The following is a 26,401-nucleotide window of genomic DNA, read 5'->3' as shown; positions in this document are numbered from 1 at the left end:
TTTGCCCCCAGATTACATTGCCTAAGCCCAGTGCCTGCTGCCTGGAAGGTATTGAGCAATACCTTTTTTGTTTAATTGAAACAAGTGATATTTTCTCCATGTCCTGCCTAAACTATATCCAGTAGCATTGTTTGGTGACCTGACATGTAAACCATTTTCCTTCAGCATTGTTTTCACTCTCTCTAAAGTGAGTGGGGTTAGGCCAAATCCGGGACAGCCCAGGATATCACTGTCTACTCAGATCCCTGGGGAGAGGCTTCCTGGAGCGCTGTGTTGAGGAGGATTCTGAAGTGTAGCCAGGCTTGTCAGTTAGGAGGCCCTGGTCCACCATGGACTCTGGAGGGGCCATGGCAGTGAGTGTACCACACATTTGCTATCCTTGGACTAGTTGCAATGTGTTAAAAAAAAAAGGGGGGGTGCATCCCTTTGGGTTTGTGTTTAGCTAATTTTAAAGAAGATATAAAAAGTATAAAGAGTAATATAGTGAACTCTGCTTTTGAACGTTAAGAAAGTGTAGGTCGTTTCCTATAGCTACACACACACACACACACTCACACATATCCATCCACCCCACGTATCTTTTTCCCTTTCATCAAAATTAGAAAATAGCAGTGCCTGCTGTGCAAATGTTTATTGGTGAAACATCTCGGGGACCAGTTTGCTTCTCATTTGAATCATTGTTTAGAAAAAGTTCATGTTTGAGCTCCATCATCATCCAACTTTGCTCTAATTGCACTGGTATTAGTGGAGTCATGGCCACATCATGTGGATCCCATATGCATGCTTCAGGATGGGACTTAAGGTAATATCTGACTTCAACCATCTTTTTATCAAAAAAGGGTTAAATTAACTGGTTTGCTAATTCCAGATGTAACTCAGAATTATTGAAAAGTCTGACTGAAAAAGCTACTAACTTTTTAAGGCTAATTAAGTCTAAAAACATATCTAAGTTTAAAAAGCTTAGCACGTTACCCATTTCTAAGCCACCCAGTTGAGGTTGCCTCTTGAGAGGTGGTAGTAGTTATGTTTTTGGTGTGGTTGAGTATGGGCTCCTAGTGCTTATTTATTCCGAGTTGGAGTGGGACCAGAGTAAATGAAATAATCAAGCCTGGATCTTCCCCCAGTGAATGAATTAGCTTTCTATTTATCAGCTTTTAAAGAAGGAACAAAATGGAACCAGATGTCAGAAGTCACCAAGGTACCTTCCCTCTCTCTACAGCAATGGAAATGAGCAGCTCTCATCTGCCCAGTCAACTCACAAAGTCTTTCTGTTCTCTTATATTGCCTGGTCATACAGCAAATGGTCTGTTTGCAAATAATCCATCTGATGCGCCTACCAGGGCTGTAGCCACTGAGAGGTCACCTGAAAGGCTCTTAGAAAATCAGGGCAACCAGTCAACACTGATCATCTCCTGGCAGTGCAGATGCTCACAAATACAAGTCATTTCTGTTCTTCTCAGTGTTGAAACATTGTACTGAATGATTTCACTGGAAATGGTAGCCGGGGCCAAATTCCCATAAATGGGGTGGCCCAGGCAAATGCTGCATATCTCACTTGTGAGAACTCAAACCCAAATCAGATGAAGCATTCTGCAATTGATCCACGATAAGAACGTAAGGAGTGGCCAGGTCAATGGGCCATGTATCCTGTTTGTGGGCCTGTGACCCTGAGGCTGTGCCATAATCAGAAGAGGTTTGGAGTAATGCCCATTGAGGATTACGTGAACTAACCCATCTGAGTGAGATCAGTAGTGGGTATTGACTCTGCCTTGAGTTTTGCATCTTCCTCCTGGGAAAAAGACAGCAATGTAGTATAAGGAACTCAACTTCCACAAAACACAGGTTGCCCTTGACTCTTGGTCCTGCCATATCCTAACTGTGTGACTTTGGGCAAGTTACACAGCCTCTCTGAGCATCATTTTCTTTTATAGTCCTGCCGTAACCAAAGTGTATATATCACTGGTTGTCAGAGTAAATGGGATAATGCAAGCAAAGAGCCTTGTGTGATGAAGCAGGCGCCAGGACATCGTGGGGGACAGTGGTGGTTATACAGGCACCTTGTGTGTTATATTGGTTTTATTGATCTATGCTTAGGTGCTATAAAGGTTGGGAGGACCTGTTGGTGGTGAATGCTTAGGAGGGATTTAAAGAACACTTTTTGATTATTTAGTTGATTCACTTTATTATGATAAATATTGGCAAGTGATCGTACACATACACGCGCACACACTTGAGTGAACGGATACAGAGTCTTTGGAATCATGTAGTCTGCACGCAATCCTGCTTTCAGTCTGACATCAACTTAATCTGTGCAGCCTCAGCTAAGCCTGTCTGTACTTGTTCATCTGTCTCACCCCCCTCCCTCTGTCTCTCTGTCTCCCTCTCTGTCTCTGTCTCTCATACAGGCACACACACATTCTCAGTTTTCTTGGCCAACTCTGAACTAGGAGACAGGTAGACAATAGCTGAACTGTGAGGTTCTAGATGAGCTCTACTGTGTAGGAAAACAAAGTTTGTTGTTGTTGTTGAAGTAGTAATAAGAATCATACCAAAAGCTGCAGTAACTAAAGAATGACAGTTAAGTCAATCCAGGTGGAGGGAATACCCTGGCTCCAGTGCAACAGGTAGTTTGTTTCTCACTGTCTTGTTCACCTGAACAACCAAAGCAGAAAGCTTTGTCCCTCCTGCTCCCTCACTACAGCCACTCAACACAGAGGAGGGGTTGGGGAGGGGAATGAATGAAGGGGTCCTCCAAAGCCACTGTTTTCATTTCCACTTATGTTGGGTCCTTCGGGAGGATATAATTGGTGAGCTTCCCTGGAAACCTGGTGTCTGCACCAGACTTAAATGTACTTGGTCAGACCCTCGTACACGGCTCAGCCAGCCAGCCACCAGCAGCTTCCGTGGTCAGCTCGGGTGGGGAATCCTCACTCCAACCTAGCTGGCCTTCTCCAAGCCCAGCCGTATAATCGAATCCCAGTTACAAATGGATGTTGCCCTCGGTTCTAGCCAAGGCTGCCAGATTAGCACGGTGGGTGTGAATGGGAGGTTGTGGCCAGCAGGAGAGGATGGAGCAAGATCACTTAAAATAACTCATGTTCTCTCTCCCTCTTCCCCTGGGATCATTGCTGCCCCTGCAGCCAGAGGAAAGAAGTGGGTTTCTCTGAAGTACAATACCAATATTTTTCTAATTTGTCCAATAAAATTTTCCCCTTAAACTTAATATTAGCCTTGATTTTATGCAGTATTTTCTTTCATCTTGTATTATTTGGGTGTGAATCATAAAGTGTCTCCAAAAACAGCTCAGATGTAGAAGCCTTACTCAGAAGACAGGCTTTGGTTTAATTGGCAAAAGTACTCAAGTAATACTTTTCTGTTGATAACTGAGCTCTCCAAGTTTTTCTCCAAGTGTTTCTCAACAACTCTGTCCCTGCCACCTGCTTGTGACTTCTGGTAGACTAACTGATACTGATTCAACAAACATTTACCTGGTGCCCAGTGTGCTGGGTCCTATGTATTAGACTAGGGGCTGATGGAGCAATCTTCAAGTGGGCTGGGGACCATCTCACTGGTGGGGAATAGGACAACAGCACAGCAAGAGGGATTCAAGTTAGACCTTGAGGAATGCTTTTTGAGTAGTTATTAAACATCTGGAAGTTTTTCTTGGCCTCTACCACTCTTCAACATTCAGGTTGAAAATATTTCAAGGTATAGTTACTTAGAGTTATTGTCTAGATTGATTTTTCTTGCACTTTATTCCATGGCTTTGAGGGCTTTATAAATTTTTCTTACAATGTAGAGACCTAACTATGTCTCTTTTTCTCTTGTCTGACAGAGCATTGAGGGAGATAAGACTGGGAAGGGGCCACCTTTGGCATGATCTGATTTTCTTTGAGATTTGGTAATCTATGTGCCCCTCCATTTTAGAAGGAAGGGACAGCTGAGTTGATTGCCTTCCCCACAGAGGCCTGGAATGTGGGCCTAGTCAAACCACCAAGAGAACACAAAGCAGGCTCCCTTCCAGCAGCCACAGCATGGGCAAGGCTCCACAGAGCAGCCTGGGGCAGGCAAAATCTAGGACTCATTTCCACGAAACCCATGTTGACATTTGCCAAAAGCTGTTTGCTCTGTGTCCACAAGCCCAGAAGATGGGGAAGGATACTGGAGGGTTTCTGTTCTTGATGAAAATTTGCCAGTCATGTGGGCCACTGAGTGTAGAGGTGGATGAGATGAGAGGTAGGAATGGTAGAGAGAAATTTTCATTCATTCCTTCAACATTTGCTAGATGTCCACCATGTTCTAGGGCTGAGCAAGCTGCTTGGAGTGGTTAGAGGCATTCCCCACCTGAAAGAACGCCAGATTGAATAGGAGGGAGAAGATTTTAAGTTGAGGATGTGTAAGTAACCATAGAGACGACTAGAGAAGATGAGTTTTTGTATGTTTGTTTATTATTGTTGTCATTGGTCTTAGTATTTCTTTAACCATTTGTTAATTCCTTTTTATGTGACAGACACTGTTCAATGTGTTTTACTATTGTTAAAGCTTTTAATCATCACTTAACCTAATGGCAAGCCTAGGATGCAGGTGGAAAGGCCCAGAGGCTTAAAGGAAGGGTGTGCATGAGGGCAAGCCTGGGTGGAAGGTGGGCCTAGAAGGCAGCCTGCAGTCAGATTGTAGCCAACGAGGGGTGCCAAGCTGAGGAGCTGGGGTTCTCTGTGAGGCAGTACAGCTCCCACGTAACATGCAGGAGTCTGAGGCACCAAGTGATAAGGAGGTAAAATGGCTAGAAAGAACCAGAACCAATAGCCCCTGGATCAGTTTAGATGCACTAAATTCACTCTGCTACATGGGTTGGTTTTTCAGGAAATGGGAGGTAGAGTGGTTGGAGGATGGGAGTGACCGAGAGGCCTGGTGTCTGCAGCCACACGGATGAATAACAGGGTCATAATCGGATGATTATAGTTAGAATCTGTCTAGACCAGCACTGTCTAGTAAGAATATAATGTGAGCCACAAACATGAGCTGCCTTGTAATTTAAGATTTTCTGGTATCTACATCTAAAAAGTGAAAAGAAAACAGGTGAAATATATTTTATTTAATTCATTATCCAAAATCACATTGTTTCAACATACAATCAATATAAAAAATTATTAATGAGATATTTGATATTCTTTTCATACTAATCTTGGAAAGCTGGTGTCTGTTTTACACCCACAGCACATCACAATTCTGACTAGCCACATTTCAGGAGCTCAAGAGCCACATATGACTTGAGGCTGCCCTATGGAGCGACGTAAGTCTAGAGTGTCCAGACGTTTTGAACCCTTCTAGATAAACAGTACGACCTCCTCTTTCCTTAAAGTGGATTAAAACAAACTCCATCACTACCACCACCAGTCACTGTTTTACCCTGGGAGTCTGTGCAAACAGTCGATGGCTACATAATCCCCTCCATTGTGACTTCAGCCCTTCCTTCCCACACTGTAGGGAATTGTCTGGAATTCAAAGGCATCAAGTCAATGGCCAGGACAGATGGGCCCCCTGGTGTGGCCACACAGCTCTGGCTGCGGGTTCCCTCCTAAACCATGTAGATACGCTAAACCACACACACTGTGTGCCAGGACAGCTGGTGGGAAGCGTTACCCACTTTAGATGAGCCAGAGCTGTCAGGTTATCTAAATCAGAATACTCAGACACCAAACCGTTTGTTGTTCTGTCAAACTCCAGTTAACTCTTTAAGGAGCCCAAGTTCTGCAGATAACAGTGTCATCTTCCCATTACAGAAACTCCCACTCCCTCTGGAGTTCAATGTCATTGCTATTACCACAGCCTGAATTCTTCCTGATATCACCAGCCATTCCATGTGTCAGTCCTTGACTGTTCCCGCCCCAGTCTAAATATTGATTCTGATTTTGTTCTTGTGGACACCCAGATAGTTCTCTTTTCCATGGTTTTTGCTATTGCACATGGGTTATTGAGGCCCTGGCAGAAGGTCATTGATAACGCTGAGTGACACATGGGCATGCTAATAAATGTAAATATTCTTATGCCATAGTCCTCTCGTATTGAATGAAGTAGACACTCCTATGGACATGTGCAAATAAGTGTTAGCATTTAACTAAATAATGTACATCAAACACCAGTTTAAATGGGAACTTAAAAGGTAGGGCCACTATTAGAATCCTTGTTGAAGTCAAGTGACTTAGCTCAAGCAATGGGCCATGTGAGGAGATCCTGTATAATTCCCACCCAAAAAGTTCAACGTAAAGTTTAAATATGATCTTTATGTGATGATGGAGACCCTCAGTGATGCAAAGGCTAGCTTCCATCCCACACATCTAATAGTTTTCTTTTTTGTGTGTAATTTTTCAACCAGGAATGCCTCAATCTTCCTTCATTTCTTCTTCCCATCCACACTTTCTCAGTGCAAATGCTAAGGGTTCTTTGTAGTTCAACAGGTGTAGGTGTGGCCTCCACCAGCGGCTTTTTCTGGACCCCTCCTATGCCATCCACCCTCATGTCCTGTTGGTTCTAAAACACACCCCAAATCCATGCCCCTCTTTCTGTCACTCCCCCCAATCAGGGACTCCTTTCTGTCTTTCCTGGATGACTTCAGTCTCTCTTCTGCTGAGCACCTGTTTTTACCCACCCTCTCCAGCACCACTGACTCAGAAGTCAGAGGAGGTTTTCACATGCATCATTCAGATGGTCTGGCTTCCCTTAGCATTTAGGGTAAAACTCAAACTCTGGGCCATAGCCCCAGCACCCTTCTAGATCTGGCTTCACCTCTGTGACCTGCAAGAGTTGTGTGGCTGCCTGTGTTCTAGGTACACTCAGGTTTTTTTGGCTGTTCCTCAGAAACCCCAAGCTCCTTTCTGCTCCAAATCCTTGTGCCTACTCTTCCTTCTACCTGGAATCTTGTCCTTGATACACCTTTGACCAAAGGAGCCACACCCCTCCTACATCACTCAGCAAGAATCCCTTATTTTAGTTTCCTCGGTTCACTTATCACTCTTGGGAAAGGTCTATGTGTTCAGCCTCTCCCCCACTGTCCCTTGTGAACTCCTGAGACTTTGCTGCTGCACCGAGGGGGTAGCCAGTAAATATTTATTTAATGATTGTGATGATATTTGAAGGATGCCAATGATTAAACATCTGGGTACCAATTTCCTACAATAAATGAGAAGTTCAGATGCCACAGGTTCATTCATCAGACATTGATTGAGTCCTTGTTACTTCGGGTGCAGAAATGGAAGCCCATGTGATTGGTCAAGCCCTCCTTTCTTTCCACCTCTGCCTCTACCCTCCTTCTGGCCTGTAAGCACTTATCAGATGTTCTTCGAGTTGGGCAGTGTGCTAGCTGATGGAGACATAGAAGCAGGGAGGAGCTCACTGCACAAAGCAAGAGTTCCTGTCAGTGAGAGGGGACGAGAAGAGCTATGTGCTCACAGGAAAAGGACCTGCTTTTCTCCAGGAGGGGTGCCCTGAGACACTGGAGGGCTTCCCAGAGGAGATGGCACGCACACCAGCTGCATCCACAGTGCACTCTGGGGGACATTTCTTCCCACTCAGTGGGGGCCCCACACACGCACCAGGATACCTATCTTCAGGCTGGACCAGGCAGGACTTCTCTCTCTGGTCTCAGAACTATGCATTCTGCTGCCCTACCCTGTCAAGGTGTAGGGATGGGGGCCTAGCATCACTTACAATCCTTTCTGTGGCTCCCAAAGGCTGGAATCCCATATCAGTCTCCCAGCCTGCCCTCTGCTCAGGCTGCTATGAAGTGAACAAGGCTGGCCAGAAGGTGGCGCGCAGGCACCACTGTGTGCCTTGTCCCCACCCGGAGGGCGTCCATGCCTAGCGCACATTCTCAGAACGCCGCCCGGGCGACTCTGCTTATGCCTGGTCTGAATACATCCCGTTTAGTTTAAAAGAAAGAATTAAAGGATGCTTAGTAAGTGTATCTGCTCAGAGATGTGTGTTTTCTGAGAGAAAATAAACAAGACTGTGTGACCCCCACGTAGCAGGCCTGTTCTTTTTGAAATACATCATTTGGCAAAAGAGAAAACAGAGCCTTGCATGCTTTCCTCTTGATGAAATTGTTGAGGGCAACAGTTGGAACTGCCTGGGTCTGGATACTTGAGCAGAAGCATGACAGCCCTGAGCAGGGAATGCTTCACCTCGTGAGTTGGGGGTTAAGCAGGTTAGAGGGGTGCCTGGCTTTCTGAACTGCAAACCTCAAGAACTCAACAGCCTCTTGGTCTCCAAGTTCTGTGGCTGAGTGTGTGCACGGACACATAGGGCATAGATCATAGATGGGGTTTAGCGAAGAGGGTACTGACAGTAATGATGCAACTCCCATTACTCAAGGTGTCAGGAACCACGCTCCATGCCTACCGCCTTTGTGTGTTTTGCCTCATTAAGTCCTCACGGCATCTTGTGTGTTAGTGCTTATTTCAGAGAGATTAACTAAAGCCTAAGCCAAGGACTGTGTCAGTCAGAAAGCAAATTTGGCTCAGTCTTTAGAGGAAGAAAAAGACAACTATGGACAGTGTCATTTTTCATAAAATTAAACCTATTCAATTGAACAAACTTCCTTAATTCTGAAGTGGTGTTATACAGTTCTTTTATAAAATGAGAATTGGGCTGGAGGACCTCCCTTGGCACCTGCAGACAGTTTTCCCCTTTGCCTCTGCCCTCTGCCCCAGTACCCCACCTGCATGGCACTCAGCAGTGGCTCCTTTGCTCTTGGCTGCAGATGGAGTTTAGCTAGTGGAGGACACACATCCAGAAGAAATGGAGGTGAGTGGGGTTCAAGTGCATATTCAGCCCAGTGTCTGGGACTGGCTACACCCAACCTAAGGTGACATTAGCCTCTCACTCACTGTGGGCTCTTGTGACTGCTCCTTCCTCTGTCCCTTCATGTGAAGTGGAAGAGAAGGTCCCCACTGCTTCTGGCTTCAGGATACTGCACCATTTCTTGTAGTTTCCTACAGCCTACCCCACTGTTAACAATAGCCTCTTTATTAAACCTTTCATAATTAGCCAGCTTGACTATGCCATGTGCTTCCTGCTGGGGCCCTGACTGATACAAAGGTAAGAATAGATGGAAAGTTTGTTTTTCTTAAGTCCTTCCTGCCAAGAAAGAAAGGAGAAAGAAGAAAGGAAAGAAGGAAAAACAGAAGGAAAGAGGAAAAATGGAAAGGAAAGAAAGAGAGGGAGGAAGGAAAGAAGAAAGTAAGGGAAGAAGTAAATAAAGAGGGAAAAGAAAAGGGAAGAGCAAAAGGCCCCTATCAGGTCCTTTATTTATTTATTCATTCATATTAACTAACTAATTAATTAATTAGTATCTCCTTGTAGTGGTAGTAGAGAACGTCCATACATGCTTCTAGTACATTCTCCGTTTAGCTCCACTGATTAAGAATTGGTGTCTGTTGCTTCCTACCAAAGTAGCCTGGCTGATACAGCCATGGAATCCCCAAGTCTAGGAGCCACTGCTAGGTGTGGCTCTGAGCCTCTCTCTCAGGGAGCTTGGTCTATACACCCTCCCTCTTTCCCACTTCCACCCCCAAAACTTGCCTCTCCACCTCACCCCTTCATCCTACCTGGTTTCTTGAACAGGTCTTTGAATTTGGGCTCCATAGTACATTATGGAAATCTCTTGACACATCTGTCCCCTCACTGCACTGCAAGCAACCTGAAGACACTAAGCAGATAGTGTTTTGTTCACCCTTGTGTATCCAGGGCCTGGTAAGATACCTAGCAGAAGTGGAATAACAAAGAAACAGGAGAGAAGACTCACATATAGGAAACTGATTACACAATGATACAGAATATTATTAAGCAGCAGGGTGGAAATACTGACCAAAAGGAGAATTTATAAAAGGACCTGGTTTCTAGCTGTGGAAGGGGTGGTTGGAGAAGTCTACAAGGAGCTGGTTTGCAGCCTGTAAGCTTCAGGTCCGAGTTTGCAATCCAGTCCAGCACAACTGGGAGACACCTAGATGTGTAACTTGCTCACTCTTGTGCTGCTGGAGCCCACCTTCCCTCCCACTGTTCCTTTCCACATCTGGCATGTATTTATTGAACATTTCTCCTGTGATAGACACTCTTAGATGCTGGGGATCAAGCGATAAAATAAGACAGACATAATTCCCCCTACATTTGGTCATGGAAAAGATATGTTTTTTTAAGCTCATAAGTAAGCAAATAAATAAAAATTATTACACATTTTGGATATGCTCTCCAAAGGAAACAAGGATCCGAGAAAACAAAAAAGTAGGGAGTGGCACCTCCCTTAGTTGGATGGTCAAGGAACACCCTCCTTAGGGATGACATTTAAACTGAGCTCTGTAGCGCTGAGTGGAGAAAAGAAATTGCTGTCCCAAAATAGTGGAGACTGGTTCAGGCTGAGGGGACAGTGTATGCAAAGACCCTGAGGCATGAGAAGGTTTAGTATTTGGTGTCTAGAACCTGTGGGTGCATTTAGGACAGACTTCCAAAGGACAAGGGAAAGTGACTTGAGGGTTCATTGATAAACTCCTATTTGGGCGCATGCTTAGCGATGTATTGTTGTGGATGCCTTGCCCATGTCCCCTCCTCAGCCCTCATCTTTGCACACATTAGCCTGGCTTATGGGTGCCAGAACCCTGGCAAAGACTTTCTCTGGTTCCTGGAGTCCACTCCTCTCGGGCATGCAGCAGGCCAGATGTGCCAGGGAATTAGCATTCCCCCCACAAAGACTGGTGATCACTCCCACCTCCCAAGTGGGCTTTCAGGAGGTACCTGCTCCACACTCTGGCCCCCGGGCCCCTGCAGTGAGCCTCAGCTCCTATTGCCCACAGTGCTTGATGATGCAGCTTGGGCTGACTGCCTGTCTGTCTCTGTCTCTGAGTCACTTTGCCATGTCCCTAAAGGGATTTTCTGGGAACCCATCCCAAGTAAAAACCTTGCCCATGAAACCTAGTCTTGGGGTCTGCTTCAGAGGGAACTCAAGCCGAGACACCAGTAGACCAATAAGTCTCTGCAAAAATTGATTTGCTCTAGGCTAGATCTTCAAATACAGTTCTGTGTGCGTACAGACCTTTGCCTTAACACTATGGCGTCAGACACATTTCCCATTCTCTTTCAGGGCGCTGCACGTGTCTTCACCTCACATCAGCCTGCTTACACTGAGAAGTACCAGGGAGTGTTAGGTTTATGCTGTTAATAATTGAGAAGGCACTTTAAGGAAATTTGGTTTAGTGATAGGATTCTCTGATGCTTTATTGTTTGGCAAAAGGATTTGGTGAGGACAAAGCTTTTCTTTTCACTGGACACACTCTGACCTTTGTTTTACTAGATTAATTTCATATCTAGAGTGCCCCATCTTGGATGATGAATTAGCAATAAAAGGCTCATCAAAATGTAATTACAGGCAATGTGTTGAATAATGATCTCTTAAAAATTCCTATAGATTTGTCTGCACCTCCTTCCCCTTGTGGGGGAAATGAGCCTCAGCTGCTAGCTACTAGCCCAGGCTCAGGAATGCAAAGCCTAGCCATATCGTGAGGCTGAGATGGGAGAGCTGGCTTCTATCATTGCCCAGTGTCATCTAATTGATCAATTGCTTTTCTCCATGTGATGCACATCTTTATATAATTTAAAGGACCATCTCAACGGGGATAGGAATACACAGGAAATAGAAGCTCTAGACAGAGTAAAACCCTCACCTCCTTCATCTGCAGCAGCCTATTGTGGGAAGAGAGTTATTAATTAAAATGTTAACTGCCCAGACAATAGCAGGCAGACCGGCATGGAGAAAGCTTTCATAGCTGTAAATTTCAGGAAAGTTTGTTCTTCCTTAAACTAGGAAAACAGAGCCATCTGCAACTTAAGAGGAGACCAGACAGGCTGTTAGGGTGAGGCTAGGCTTCCCCAAGGAGGAGCCTGGCTTGTTTCTCTCCAGAGAGTTGGACTGGGAGAACCCTAGCCTTATCCTCAGCATATTGAGGAGCCCTGTGAAATCTACAGCTGGGCTGACAGCAGAGTATGCAAATGGTTCAATCGTGTAAATGACCTCACTCATTTGAATAACTGAAGAATTCAGTCATTTGAATGCCAGTGATGATTCCTCTGCAAGTTTACATTTTAGAAAAGACAGTGCATCTGAATCCCCATGAGAGCATTAAATTGCTATCTAATTAGCAGTCCCAAATTATATATATTTAAAAGATAATTAAAGGTTTGAAGGCTGTTGGAATAACTGGTTATACATTTAAATGAATCACTAGAAATTTGTTAGTAATGTGTGGAGTTTTCTTTTATTTTTTGCTTCCCTCTTTGAAGTTCAATAGACCCAACCTCAAGGGGTTAAGTCTGGTAGCGGTAAGATAAAGGCAGATGTTTTTAATTATTGCAACTCAAACCTCCAAATAATTATAAGCAGCTGTCATTTTTACATAATCCTAAATGATAAGATGCAAAGAATGCAAATAAAAAGGTTGAGACCATGGGCTTTTGGGCACTATCATTTAATCCTCACCACACCCCTGAAGTGACCGTTGCCCTTCACTGAGGAGGTGCCCAAACCATTATGTTCTTCACTCAACTTTCATAATCATGGGAGGCCACGTGTATTTCTGAACATATCTCCCATGTTCCATTTCCACGTTCTTCGTGGGTGTTTTCAGGGCAAAGGGAAACATGAATGCGTTTGGGATACTGAGGCCAGAAAGCAGTTTGGCTAAGCCAGGCAGGGCTTTTGCTGGAAATTCTTCTCGGTCTCACTTGCCCTTTCTTCTTGGGACAAGGCCCAGTGACCCCCCAGTAGCTGGCATTTCTTTGGCTTGTGGTTGGGGATTTCATTGGATTGAGCACTTTCGTGCCCCAGCTGGCCAGGGTCAGAAATCCCAAATGACAGGCTGGCCTGCCAGCCTCACTCCAGGGAGTCCTGGGTTCAAGTCTGAAATCTGATGCTTTGTGTATCTGTCACTCCCTGGAAAGACAGAGACCACCTGAGGAGCAAGTCAAGAGACATTTATCATTGTCACGGTGGCTTCTTTTTGGACCCATGACTGCAAAACCAAAGTCCAACAGATAAAGGCACACAGTTCACTCCAGGAAGAGCAAGGCCAGACTCTGCAGGAGACAAATCTAGAACATCATCTAAAAGGAACACACACGCACGCATGCACGCACGCACGCACACACTCACATTCTCTCTCTCTCTCTTACTCCAAATTAAACCAAATTAAATCACAAGCCCAAGCTCCCCTCTGCTAAGGAATGCTCAAGGCAGACTTAGACAGAGCCAAAGATCTTGCTTGACAGAAACATGCCCAAGCAGAAAGGAGTGCCCAGCAAGCTAAACTTAATTTCTTGGGGATGAGAATGACAAAAAAGCAGAAAGAGGAGAAAAAAATCTAATGGAGGCTGTATCTGGAACATTCAAAGCTGCTTCTCCTCTGCTCCCCAACCCCCGACCCCACCAAAAAAATCCTCCCCTGGAGTTTCTAAGTTTCTAGCTACACTTCAGGAAGAGGGTTTGGGAGTGACTGGGACGAGTAAAGGCATTTCTCTGACTTCCGGTACTGCAGCAGATTTGAGGGTACTATGGTTTGGATTCCCTTAAATGATGCCTATTTGGTCCAAGCTCAAATACAAGTATAAATAGTACATTTGTATAAATTTCATAGAAAGATGCCTTTGAAAATTAATAATTTGAAACTCAGCTCTGCTCAATGTAGAATTCCAGGGAGCTGGTCACCTTGCCATCTTCCCCTCGCTGTGGCCTCAAAGCACACATCTCAGGCAGGCACCAGGCAGCAACCTCAGGTCCACCTATAGGAGTTTCACCGGTACACTTATCTCCGTGGAGCAGAACGGTCTCTGAGGCCAGATGTCCAGGGTCAGCCTCAGCTCTGCCACTATCAGCTGTGTGACCTTGGACAAGTTATCCAACCTCCCTGGACTCGGTTTCTTCCACTGAAAAATGAGGACAGAAGTAGTGTCTACTGGGGTGAGGGGGGTTTGTTATGAGGATTAAGTGAATTCATGTTCACAAAGTGCCTAAAACAGGCCAGGCACATGGTCAGTGTTACACATGTGCTTCTTAGGTCAATACCCACTCTGATTTGTTCATTTACTCTGTTTACTTATTTATCAAATATTCATGAAGAGCCTACTCTTTGCCAAGCACTCTCCTAGGCACTGCAGGTTCAATGCTGAACAAGAAATAGACTCTGCTTGGGACCTGGTGGAATAGACAGGCAAGGAAGCAACTAATTTTGCAGTATATGGTGTGATGGTCATGGAGACAGAGGTACCACGGAAGGCTGAAGAGGATACAGGAAGGACCTGAACTGACCCTGGGGCAGGCCAGTGCGAACTTCCCAGAGGAGGCTTTGTTTAGGCTGAGTCCTGAGGGGCCACTTGACTCTGAGATGGGGTGAAGAGTGTTGGGAGCAGATGGTGTGGTGTGTGCAAAGCTCTGAAAGCAAGAATAATAATGACCCTTTTAGCAGCTGGCACACTCTAGCTGGGGAGTACAGGGTGAGAGGCAGGAACTGGTGAGAGAGAGGTCAGAACAGAAAGCAGAGGCAGGGCGATGGGGACTTGTGGCATTCTGGAATGCTGGACATCATCCTGCAGGGCATGAGAAGTAGTAATCCTTTCAGACTGAGCGAGGACATGATCTGATTTGGGTTGCAGAAGAATCCCCCCAGAAGGACTCAGGGAAAAGGATTGGAGGGTGGAGTCTAGGCAGGGGAGTTTCGGAGACATGCGCCCTTGTCATGGGAGAAGTCTCATGGTGGCTGACACTAAGTTGATGGCAAGAGGGATGGAGAGATGCAGTTTAATTTTAGGACGCACTTAGTAGAAGTAATGAATGTGGTAGTTCGGTGAGCCTGGCCTCTTGGCCTGGCCCACTGGCTTCTTTCTCTATTACACTCATCTGTTCCAGCTTTTGCCCACATCTCCATGATCACAGGCAAATATAAGACTGAGGACCCAGCCAGCCTTGCAGAAGACCTTTGGTTTTCCTGTAAGTCATAAACAACATCAGAAATCTCTTGGACTTATTCAGACCAGCATGCATCCAGAAACACTTTTTAAAAGATATGTCAGTATAACTGAGGATCACATACAAAAAAATCAAAACTAAACATTTTGCCCAGTCACCAATCCAGTAGGCCGGGTGGATCAATGATGGATGAGACTGTTGGTTTTGGTGGTCAGATCATGGCTAGGGCAGATAGCAGGTGGGTTGAAAAGACGACCACATGCATGTTTATCCTGCAAAGCCCTGTGTCCTCTGGGACTGCAGAATAAGGGCCACCCTGAGTGAGAAGGAAGAGAGACTAGCTGGAAGGATCAGAGAAGCTTTCATGAAAGAGGTGGCCACAAAGATGGATCACTCCATGTCTTCTTCTCCTAACAACTGTCTTTAAAAATTTTAGCAGAAAAAAAGCAAAACAAAATAAAGCTATCATGCCAAGCAGCTCCCTAAATAAAATTACACACATGTGTGCACGCACATGCTCACACACGTACATGTGATGAAGGCTTAGCAGCATGACATAGGGTGATACCTTTATAGGCATAAGGCATAAACCTAAGTTGAGGGTTATGGCAGCTGACTTAGAAGGAATGATTCGTTTGCCTCTTTTCTGCATCCCTTTATTTACTTCACTTGCAAAATTGTTGCCAGCTTCCTGTCCTTCATGCCATTAAGCATGAAGACCTTGAGGTAGAGAGATTTCTCTGTTCCAACTGCCATCCCTCCAATGAGGGATGAGACTGGATTCCTTTTCCCAGTGACTGAGCTGGGCAAAGGCGTTCGGAATGCTACTGAGGGCAGGGGAAAGACCAACACCACAGAGAACTCTCCCTACAGTGAACAGTTAGCTGAAGCATCATTTGGAGACTGATACATCACTGTGTTGCAGTGCTGGTTGATACCAATTTGTGATTTTACTTGAGTGAATAAGGACACTCAGTGTCTTTCTTATTTCAAAACTGGAATCAATTTGTGGTGCCTAATTGTATCCCATGTTCAGAGTGGTCTGACAGGTTCCACATATCCAGGAGTCTTTTGATATATAATTAACTTCTCAAAGGAATAATGTCAAAGTTCTGTAAATGCAAAAAAAAAAAAAGAAGAAGTTGCTTGTCAAAAGTTACAGACATACTCTCAAATTACTATAGGTCCTCTTTTTACTCTAGATATTATCTCCTAATGACTCAGTAGTCTCTGAAAACTTTATATGAAATTGGCTTTGGAAGATGGCACATTTCTATGCTCAAGAGTTCAATGCAACTCTTTTTGAAACTTTGGAATTCATTCTGAAGGCTGTCTTGCATTGAACCTTTGCCCAGGAAGTTTTAGAGAGGATCTGTCTCAAAAGTGTTGTAACCTACCAAGGTAGCTGTCTCCCAGGCACCCACAAGCATCTTTATGTTGTGTGTAGCCTCCATGTACGCTCTTCTTTCTTCTCTGTGGAGAGGCAGTCCTTTCTTAGCATCACTCCTTCACCTGAGCCAAGAGGTCTGGACATGCCTCTCTCTTGTTGCATCAGAATCCTGTCCCCTGTCCCTTTGCTGGCACAAAAGCTTCCTCCTGCCCCAACCTCCTGCCCCTTCTTCCTTCCTCAGCATGATGTTCATTTTTGTGACTAGCTTGCTATTACAAGACAGACTGGCTTTTTGAGAAGGAGAATTTAAATCCAACCACTGTGTAGTAAGCCACATTTGACCTGCAAAAACAGTGGTGGGGCTAGGGGCTGGCCCCCCCACACACACACACACAGCGCGTGTGACTCACTCTCAGCAACTCAGAGGACACTGATTAAGATAAAGGTCATTCAGGTTTTCAAAGCGGCCTGTTAATTGTTGTTTTTAAAAAAAAAAATACCAGAGCTGTTATAGTTTTACAGCGATCAAAAGGATTTTGTAATCATGCTAGGAGAGCACGGAGAACTTTTCATCTTTGAGACATTTAAAAACATTAATTAATAAGAGCACAGTACCTTTTAGAAAAAGGAAAAAGCCTGTTGTCTCGACATGCCCTTGTTGCCTCTCTCCCACCATCTGGCTGCCTTGACACACACCCTTGTGTCCCTGTTTCCCTCCTGTGTATCTGTATTCCCTCCTATTCATCTTCCCGTGAATGAGAAGGACTTCATCTCTGAGTACAGACTCGTCAGAATTTCTCTCCTGCGTGATGCCTGTGACATTCAGCCATGTATCTTCTCTGAGTTGCTGTGGGGTCACACAACCAAAGAGGCCAGCACGCTTTTGATCAGAATCCTAGCTACAGTGATACCGTCAGATACTACCAGGCTTCTCTGAGGCCTTGAGTTGGATATTAGTTATTGGGCATTGTGTAAATATGACACAGTGTGTTAGACATGTGGCATGATCCTTAGCTTACTGCGCTCGCTCGGCATGTTGCAGTGGTCCTTAACCTAAAACTGATTCTTGCATCCCTGGACATCAAGGTTGGTTTCAAGGCAGTCCCAATGAGTCGGCTGTTAACAGACATGGATGGCTGGTAGGATTTGGCTTCCAAAGTGGTTCTGTAACCACGAACATGCCTGCTACATGCTGTCCTATTAGCAGTTGCTCTGTCAGTGAAGAGGGACCACCTAAGGACTGTTAGCCATGTCACCGAGTAACTGACATCCCTGGACTCTGCATTTTCCCATCTGTGAAGCGTTACTCCTCTCTTGGAGTTGTGAGAATTACAGGAGATATGTATAGCGCTTAGCACTGTGCCTGGAAAAGGAAACATACCCTCTTCACAAAGAATGATGGGGAGCGCAGGGGAAGCTGGCCAGCAGAAAAAAACTTTTTTCTTTTTTTTCTTTTTCTCCCTGAAAGCAGTCATTTGTAAAGCAGAACAGATTGGTTGCTACATTTTAGAAATTCCTTGTTGGAGAAACAATGAACTTAGAAAACTGAAACAGTAACCGCTTCAAAATACTTGCCCTTTGGGAAAGATAACACAATGTTGGGTGACGATCCCTGCGTTGTGGTAGTTAGGGCAATATTTTTTCATTATTTTTCAAATTTTCTACAATGAGCAGTTGTTACATGTATAATCCGAGGGAAAAAAACTTTAAAAACTGCAAACACTTAAACCAGGAGAACAGTGGCTGATACAGACCACTGGGACTCCCTTTCCCAAGGGCCACCTCCTCTAAGGCTGGACATGCTGTGACAGAGACCTTGATTTGCAAATTCTAGGGGAAGAGACCATTAGTCTGCCATAGGCCCACCCAGTCACCTAACCTTGGGACCACGTTCTCGTTTGAGACGCTTCCCTTTGACTTTGAGAAGAATGGGCCACCAAGCTAGGTTGAACTGCCTCTTTAAAGGACTAGAAATATTAATAATCAGCCATACTGTTAAGAATCATTTTAGCCCGTGAACGTGGAATCCAGGGATGAGCATGGTGAGGTAGTGCTACCGTATCCCATCAGTCAGGGACATCAGCACTTAATAGTCTGGCTGAGTGGGCGTGTTGTCAAGCCGTGTTTGCCAGGACATGTCCTGTGCTCAGCTATATATGTACCCATTTGCTTCTCATGGCAGCCCTGTGAGCTGAATGCTGTTCTCTTCACCCAACAGAGGAGCAACGCAGGCTCAGAGAAGTGCACACTTGCCCTGGGCACACAGCCCATAGATGCAGACCTGATTCCAGCCAGTCTCCCTCTGGGGTCCAGGCTTCTCCCCTGCTCACCCAACTGGCCTGATTGACTCCTGGTGAATCCAGATCTACAATTGCAGGGTGGGAGATGATCCTTCTCAGACAGCTTCCCCATGCTTTCTGAAGGCTCACCTTGGCCTGGTTCAAGGCCTGATAAATATTCGATGTCTGACAATATTTTTGCATATGTGGGTGGACAAATGAATGAAGGAGTGAAGGAATGAAGTACCCAGTGTTTCATTAGATTCTCCTCTTTTGCAAGTAGAGGAGAGACAATATGCCTTCTTTCCTTCTCCTGAAATGGCTGCTTCAGCCTCTGAGACAAGAGGAGACTCAAGGCCTTGGAGGAGGTAGTGAGGTGTTCCTCCAGCTGAGGACCTCTAGAGAGAAACATCTGCCCAGACCCCCTCTCCAGATGGCACTAGCTTTGGGCAAGGCCTCTTCCTCTCCAGTTGTGGGCTTTCCACCCCCATCTCCTTCCTTTCTGCTGGCAGCATGGAGCAGCACGTACCCTTTATCAATTATTAGCACACATAATATTTATTTCACAGAGGCTGCATGAATGTGTGTAGCTGATTTTCTTTAGTCCTTCCCAAAAGAACACATAAAAAGCCAAGGCATTTTTGTTTTGCTCAAACCCACATGAATGTGGCCATCACCTTAGCCCATCCCATTCTGCCTCCACAGTCAGCCCGCAGGTAACGCAAAGAGGCACTCACATCCAGACAATTGAACGCTGCCGGGAAGGTTCTGGCACTTATGGCAGACCCCCCGATTGTTCCACTGGCTCCTCAGATGGATACCCTTCTTGCCCCGTCCTCCTAGGCCACAGGCTGGTTTGTATGTTCACCACATCTGGCCTTTATTTGAAACTCCACCTCAAAGTATTTCATAGCACAGAATATCTTTCCTTATTAAATTCTCCCCCACATATTTTTTTCATAAAACAGGCACCAAAAACTACAAACCTACCCGTGGCTCTCAAAGTATCTGTTTATAAACCTTTGGAAACCGTTTGCAATTCGTTAATCACATTTTCAAAGGAAGTTACAGTTTATAGATACACTAACAAATGCCATATCCGATGCCTCAGCCCCAGTAACGAGATCCTCACGAAGGGGAAGAGGGAGTGGGGCTGGTGGACCTGGGATTCTTCCCAGGCCAAATCCCATGGGAGAGGGGAGATCTGGCCTGGGAGTCAGAGGTCTGAGAGGTTAGTTCTTTTTCTGTCACTCTCTGATGCTGGGCCACACATATGTCCTGTTGGGGGAAAGCAGGTACAGGTATGGGGGGCAAACAGGTGCTGAAACACAGTAGACTATCTTGATTAGCAGTGAAGTGTTTGGCAAATCACATGTTCCTAAATAATCATTAAAGTATCAGAGTTTGTGAACACTTCGCTTAATATGTACTTTAAAAGTGGTTCATTTAAAAAGAAAAAAATAGACACTAAATATATACAAGTCAGAACTCTGATGACTACTTAAGCTTGAAACCCAAGCCAGCTTTAAAAAAAAATTCTTTAAAAAGGGAAAAGAGGTAATGTGGAGACAACGTGTTGGTACATGAAACACCCAACGATATAAAGATTTCAGGCACAGCTTGATCCAGGCATGCACACCATGCTTTCAGGACTCTCTGTATGTCTTTTCTCTGCCTTCTCTGCATTGGCTTCATTCTTAGGAAGGCTCTCTCCAAGTAGTGGCAGAGATGGCCATGAGGAGCTCAAGTTTACATCCTGCTGCCTTAGTGCTGCTAGTAGATGCAGAGCTCCTTTTTCTGGATAAATCCAGGAAAGCATCCCTAATTGAGTCTCATTTGGGTTGACATGAGTTTTATCCCCAGTCCTGAACCAACCACTGTGTCTTTACATGCTCAGGTCACTGGTCTCCCTCTGAGCTAGGAAGGTCTTGCCTTCACTAGAACTATATTCACTGAATTTGGGGTCCAAATGCTTCCCTGTAGGAAAACCAAGGTGATTACCCTGGAAAATGTGGGGAACGGGTGGTAGTGGTCCACAGCCCACGTGTCTTTATAATGGATGTCTAATCTCTAGCCGTCTAATAGATTTTCTTAATGAGAGAAAAGATAAAGTGGATTTAGGGTCATCATGCTGGAGTTTAGTCATTGTGCTTGAACAGTTTTCTGGTCCCACTGACTTTTCCTTTTCACACTCAAAGTAGTCACTCTGCTACACTACTATTTATATTTTAAGGAGCTCACCCATTGATAAAGACCCAAATGGAAAGTATTTCATACCTATTTCACTGATTAAGCAGACATTGTGTGGGGCATTCCTGAATAGAGTTCCAGAGGGTGTATCCCAGCCCTGTCTGTCCCTTTCAGTGCAATTAAATTACAGAGACTTACTGGAATATGGTAGTTACATACCAGTAGCTGGGAAATCTTGCTTCCCCTCGCTCTCTAATTTCTGCCAGTTTCTTGAATACCAGTAGTGTAATGTACTAAATTTCTTGAGTGGTTATTTTAAAAAATGAAGGAAGACATCTCAGAATGGTCAAAAGTCAAGGGATCTCTGTGGATTCCACTTTTGCCCAGTGTTATCTAAAAGGACTTGGGTTCTTTAGCACAGTATGAATTTTTCTGCTAGGAGAGTCTTGAGTCTCAACTTGATGTTTAATGTTCAAGAATCTTACACACCAGGAGGAGGCATGTGAATGTGACTGTCTGACATCACCATCTTCAGCAAACATCTTCTGCCTTCCTATGGTTTGCACGACAGTGATCAGCCAAATTATCGAATGTGTCTCCTTCATTTCAAAGAAATGACATATTAGCCAATTGCTTATAATGAGACTGTGTCTTCACCAAGAAGGTTGTGACTTTCAGGACTCACACTAGCTGCGTACATATTAAGGGTTTATTCCGTTCTGGGCCAGGAATGTGCTTGCTATTTTATATATAGTATCTCATTAATCCTCTCAGCCTACCTTTGCTATGGAGGTACTTTTGTTTTTCTCATTTTGCAACTGAGAAAAAGGAAGTTTGAAGCAGCTGGTTGCCTTGCTCAGTGTCACATGCTCAATGAGTGGCAGAACCACTGTGCTCTCCTCTTTCTAACAAAGACAGGGGGACACTTTCTCTGAGGATGAAGGTATATATTTGGTGCTCTGGACCTTGGGGGTCTTTTTGAATTTCTTTAGCAGCAGCTGAAATAACATGAAGTTTAGCCATGAAACTTCGGTCAGGGACCAGGGGTAGGTGGGGGTATATCCTCCTCCATACTGGCTATGCGATGTGATCGTATTTAACTTGCTATTTAATTTGCCATTTAACTTGCTACAGCCCATTTTCCCATAGACATGATGGGCAGTTATTTGACTGTAGACAAGCAGAATTAAGGGTGATAAACTGTAAGCAAGTCCTTGGGAAAGAATGAAGCATTATTTAATTGACTTTGCTTCTGTCCTTAGGACCTTGTACTTGCCAGGTGTCCAATAAATGAATGTTGAAAAAGTGAATAAAGGAGGATTTTGAAGTGACCAATGGAAGAACTTCCTCCAAAAGATAGTATAGACTTAGCATTAGGCTACCCAAGAAACCATGAAAGTTCTGCCTCTAACAGTCAGAAGCTGGGGTGCCTAGTGGCTCCCAGGAATGGTTCTTATCAGAATGGGACTTGGGGGCCATTTGCACAGGTAACAGAGGTTCCAGAATGTCCAACCGTAGCTCCTCAGGGGGACAACTGTGCTTCTTTAGCATCATGTACCCCTCCCCCATCACACTTCCTCACCTTACGAAGCGGGTGACAACCCTGCTGACCTCCATTCTCCTCCCGCTCAGTCCCAGCCTGACACTTGAGGGCCAAAGCTTCTATGCACAATGAACTTTCCATAACAGGATCCAACTGCAAATCTGCTATCGTTTATAGCAGCTTCTGAGGGAACCACTTCCCTTCCTCTTCATCTGGAGTGGATCTGATGTCATAAAACTGACCGTGAACGTCTGTTAATTGGAAACCTGAGAGAAGAGAGACGAAGGGCGGTGGACCAGGGTGGTCGGAGCCCATTGCCTCGTAGAGGCGAGGCAGCCTTCCTGGCTGAGGGTGGGCCCCCTCCACCAATGTCTCAGGGTTCCTGAAATGCAGCCCAGGGGAAGTCAAGAGGGCAGGGAAACCACTGGGACCTGTTTGGCCCCACAGCAAGGTGACATCTACCCTGTCTGGCTTGTCTCCCCTAGATTCCACTGGGAGCCAGTTTGGGTCAACACAGCAGCAGTGATTTTTCTCCTTTATACTGTGTGCCTTCAGCACCTGCCTCCATATGTAACCTGTGTCCAAAATGGTAACTTGTGGTTTGGGGGGTCTTAAAACACCTAGAGTGATGCTGCGTTTCACTTAGAATCCTACCAATTAAATCAAAACATGACTAATTTATAAACAAAAGCAAAAAAGAAAAAGAACTATACATACATATATATTTTTTCCAATATACCCTCAGCCTATGAACTGGCAAAGGGATTGCTTATCCTGAGCCTGCAGCAGAGGGCAGACTTTCCTACATTATAAACACCCCGACAGCCAGCATTAAAGGCCCAGGACACGGAGAGTCCAGACACAAGACTGTCCAGTTGGTAAAATGGTAGGCTTGCTGGGTGACTAACGCCAGTGACTTAGGGTGGAGGAGGGGAACTAAGACCACCTCCCCAGTTAATAATGCACTCATCAGCTTTTCCAGAGAAATGCCCTAATGGCCATTAAATCTGGCAGTGATTCCCAATACCCACATGTACTCCAGGTAAAGTAGCAATGCTTAGCTCAGCACTTCTGTGGCCAGTGTGATAGCAAGTAGAGGGTTCTGTGTGTCTGTAAAATGTTAATAGGATGTTGAGCCCAAATGTGGTGGTCAGTGCCTTTGTCTCCTGACCAAGGAGTGTGGTGGGGGTAGTTTCGAGGCAGGATGTAGGGATGGGAGAACTACAAAACATACAGGGATATAACTATATTTTTGGTGAACTATGTAAGATGCCTTTTCTTGTGTCATGAAGGGGTGGGTTTTAAAAGCTTTGAAGTAGAGGAGAAAGGTTCCATTCCACACACAGACTGTCCAAGGAGGGGATGAACTTTGCTTTGCCTCTGGCATGTTTAGAGGTAAGGAGGCCCCTAGGTAAATTCATATCAAACAAAGAATTGGCTTGTATATCCCCCCATAGCTCAGAGCAAATGTTTACAGGTGACTGGGTTCAGCTTTTCTGCCATTAAAACCCTAGGACTGCCCCCTGCTGGGCTTCTCACTGGTACCCTCCATTCACAGTCCCCAGGCGTCAAGCCAGGACTTGGGATGATGAAGAATGCCCTGGCTGATGATTTTACAGAAATGTTTTCTGTGTTTGTCATTTGTTTTCTTTCTTCTGCCAGTATGAAGAAGGAAAAAAGCGGAGGAAACCTAACTATAGTAGCGTTGACCTATCAGAGGTGGAGTGGGAAGACCGTGATGATGTGGTACGTGATTTGTTTTTAAGCCTGATGAGGGAGAAACTCCACTGTACCCACCTACATACTTGGCGGCCACCCAGGAGCTAGCCGAGGGGCCCACCAAAGGGACACCTGGCCACCAGAGGGATGATGAAACAATGGGCCCTTGTACCCATTTTGAGTTTTATAACTCTCCTGCCCGTAGGTCTACTTGCAAACAGTCCAGCCACCCCACCTGCTTTGTGTAGCCTGCTAAAACCATCCCATTTGGGGATCTGGTTGCTTCTGCAACAGATTAATACAGATTCCTCCTCAGTGCCATTGATGGGACCTGCCACCCCCGGGGGAGCCTGGCTGCAGCCTGGCCGGGCAGCTGCACAGTCAGGGCCAGAATTCACCTGTCAGGATGTCAGCCCAGGGCTTTGCAGACCCACTTTCCTCTGGGTTGGTTGGCCTCCCCATTTCCTTGGTGGTTCCAGCCTTTCCCCCTTCCAGGTCACACTGCAGTAACACATGCTTATTTCCCACACAGATTCAGCCTTCAGGACTGTATCAAAAGTTTTCCTTATGCCCACGACTTAACGCCATCAGTCTTCTTGTGACTCCTTCAATAAATCAGATTTGTTAGACATGGCACCACCTTGTGTGTATCCAGATGGACTGTCTTTAATTAAGTCGTAACTTCCAAGGTGTTCCTGTCTGGACCCTAGTCTTCAGTTTCTCTATGGAGTTTCTGTGCCCAGAAACGGTTCTCTGCCACACCCTCTCTGATTTGTCTGGGGTCCTTTCTTAAGCTTCATCATTGAGTCAGCATTGTTTCCATCCCTCTGTCTTGCTTTCCAAAGGGATGTTGAGGGGAACCATTTGAAAACCCCAGGCCTTTTGGGTTCTTGTGCTTTTCAGAAATATGGCCAGTGTCACAGTCCTCTTGTTGTTTACTTTTCTTCTCTTCACATCCTCTGCAACCTGGATGTCTCAGCTAACATAAATCTCTGATTTTTTGTCCCTGCCTATAAAATGCAAGAGTCATGTCTGTTTTAGAAATTTAGCCTATTTCCTTCTTCATCTGCACTCAGTCTTTTTAACCCCTAGTTCAGACAAAATAACTTTGCTGTTTCATAGAAATCTAATTCCTCATCCGCTCTCTTTTCTCCAGATGCCAGTGGCCTGATGTCGTATCAGCTAAGTAACCTGGTAGAGTTTTATATCTTCATGTTCTTTAACTTTGTCATCAAGATTCATGTTCAGGTCTTTTGATCGTCCTGCACCTAACGTACATGTCATACCTTTTCAACCTGCTCCTACGAAGAAGCAGGTTAGCGCAGTCCTGAGGAATGCAGTTCACATATTAGCCTGCCTGGGTTCAAATCCCATCTCTGCTGTTTGTTGGCTGCTGGTCTCAGGCAAGCAGTTATAGTCTCTCCACCTCAAGTTTGGTTTTTGTTCTTTTCTTCCCAGTAATATGAGTATGATGGCAATAGTACCTACCTCACAGAGCTGTTGTGAATACTAAATGTGTTACTGTGTTGAAAGATAGAAAAGTGCTTACATCATTGTGTGGGCATGGTGAGCGTTGTATGAGTAGTAGCTGTTATTAGTATTACTCTCAGCTTCATCAATCCTCAGGTAACCTTCTAAGTAATAAATGTCAGTTGCTAAACTGTCTCATGAAACTCTAAAGGGTGCAGTCCATTGTTTTCCTTTCTCTTTCATCATCACTTTATCAGTTGCTTTATTTGAACTTCACTCGATCTTTTTTGTCTTCTTTCCCAAAAGGGAAAACCTTGTCATCAACATGCTTCTCCCTCCCTTCATCTTTTACATTTTAGTTAATATAGGAGGCAAACTTAATGTGCATTCTTGCTTTGGAGTCTACGCATCTTGGAGGCAGGCCCTCTGCTAGTTAAGACGAGGTTGCCACTCCCACTTCTCTTTCACATGTTACTTGAAAAGATTTGTTACCTGGCTCATTCGTACTCTAGGTGTCTAGTCATCACCTGTACCCAAGTTAATTTTCAATGAGCTGATATCTCCTTTTGCTGAGAATGGTTTGACAAATGTTTCCTGTTTCCTTGCCCTGTCTCCCTTTCTCATTGGATTCCCAGCCTCCTGCCATGTCCTTCACCTTCATCTGATTCCCAGGACTGGCTTCTGAGTATCTGCCTTCAGAATTCCCACATCTTCAGCAAGTTTAATGCTCTTATTCTTCACCAATTGGCCTCTGGTTGTCTCTTTGGTTTGGGTCTCTTGTCTTTTCTCCTTGGGAATGTGGTACA

At 45.0% G+C, this 26,401-nt stretch overlaps 1 protein-coding gene across 1 annotated transcript in view; it reads left to right on the top strand.

The window, feature by feature from the left end:
• CACNA2D3 (calcium voltage-gated channel auxiliary subunit alpha2delta 3) overlaps window positions 1-26,401 on the top strand; it is a 776,511-nt gene that overhangs the window by 583,192 nt on the left and 166,918 nt on the right. Inside the window, exon 18 of the mRNA XM_064496418.1 lies at window positions 24,069-24,152. Within this exon, the coding sequence (XP_064352488.1) occupies window positions 24,069-24,152 (84 nt within the window). The remainder of the gene's footprint in view (window positions 1-24,068; window positions 24,153-26,401) is intronic.

Source organism: Camelus dromedarius, chromosome 17 (genome assembly GCF_036321535.1).
Source record: "Camelus dromedarius isolate mCamDro1 chromosome 17, mCamDro1.pat, whole genome shotgun sequence".
Classification (NCBI taxonomy): Eukaryota; Metazoa; Chordata; class Mammalia; order Artiodactyla; family Camelidae; genus Camelus; species Camelus dromedarius.
The sequence above is the reverse complement of the archived record's forward strand: the minus strand, read 5'-3'. Positions and strand labels throughout refer to the sequence as shown.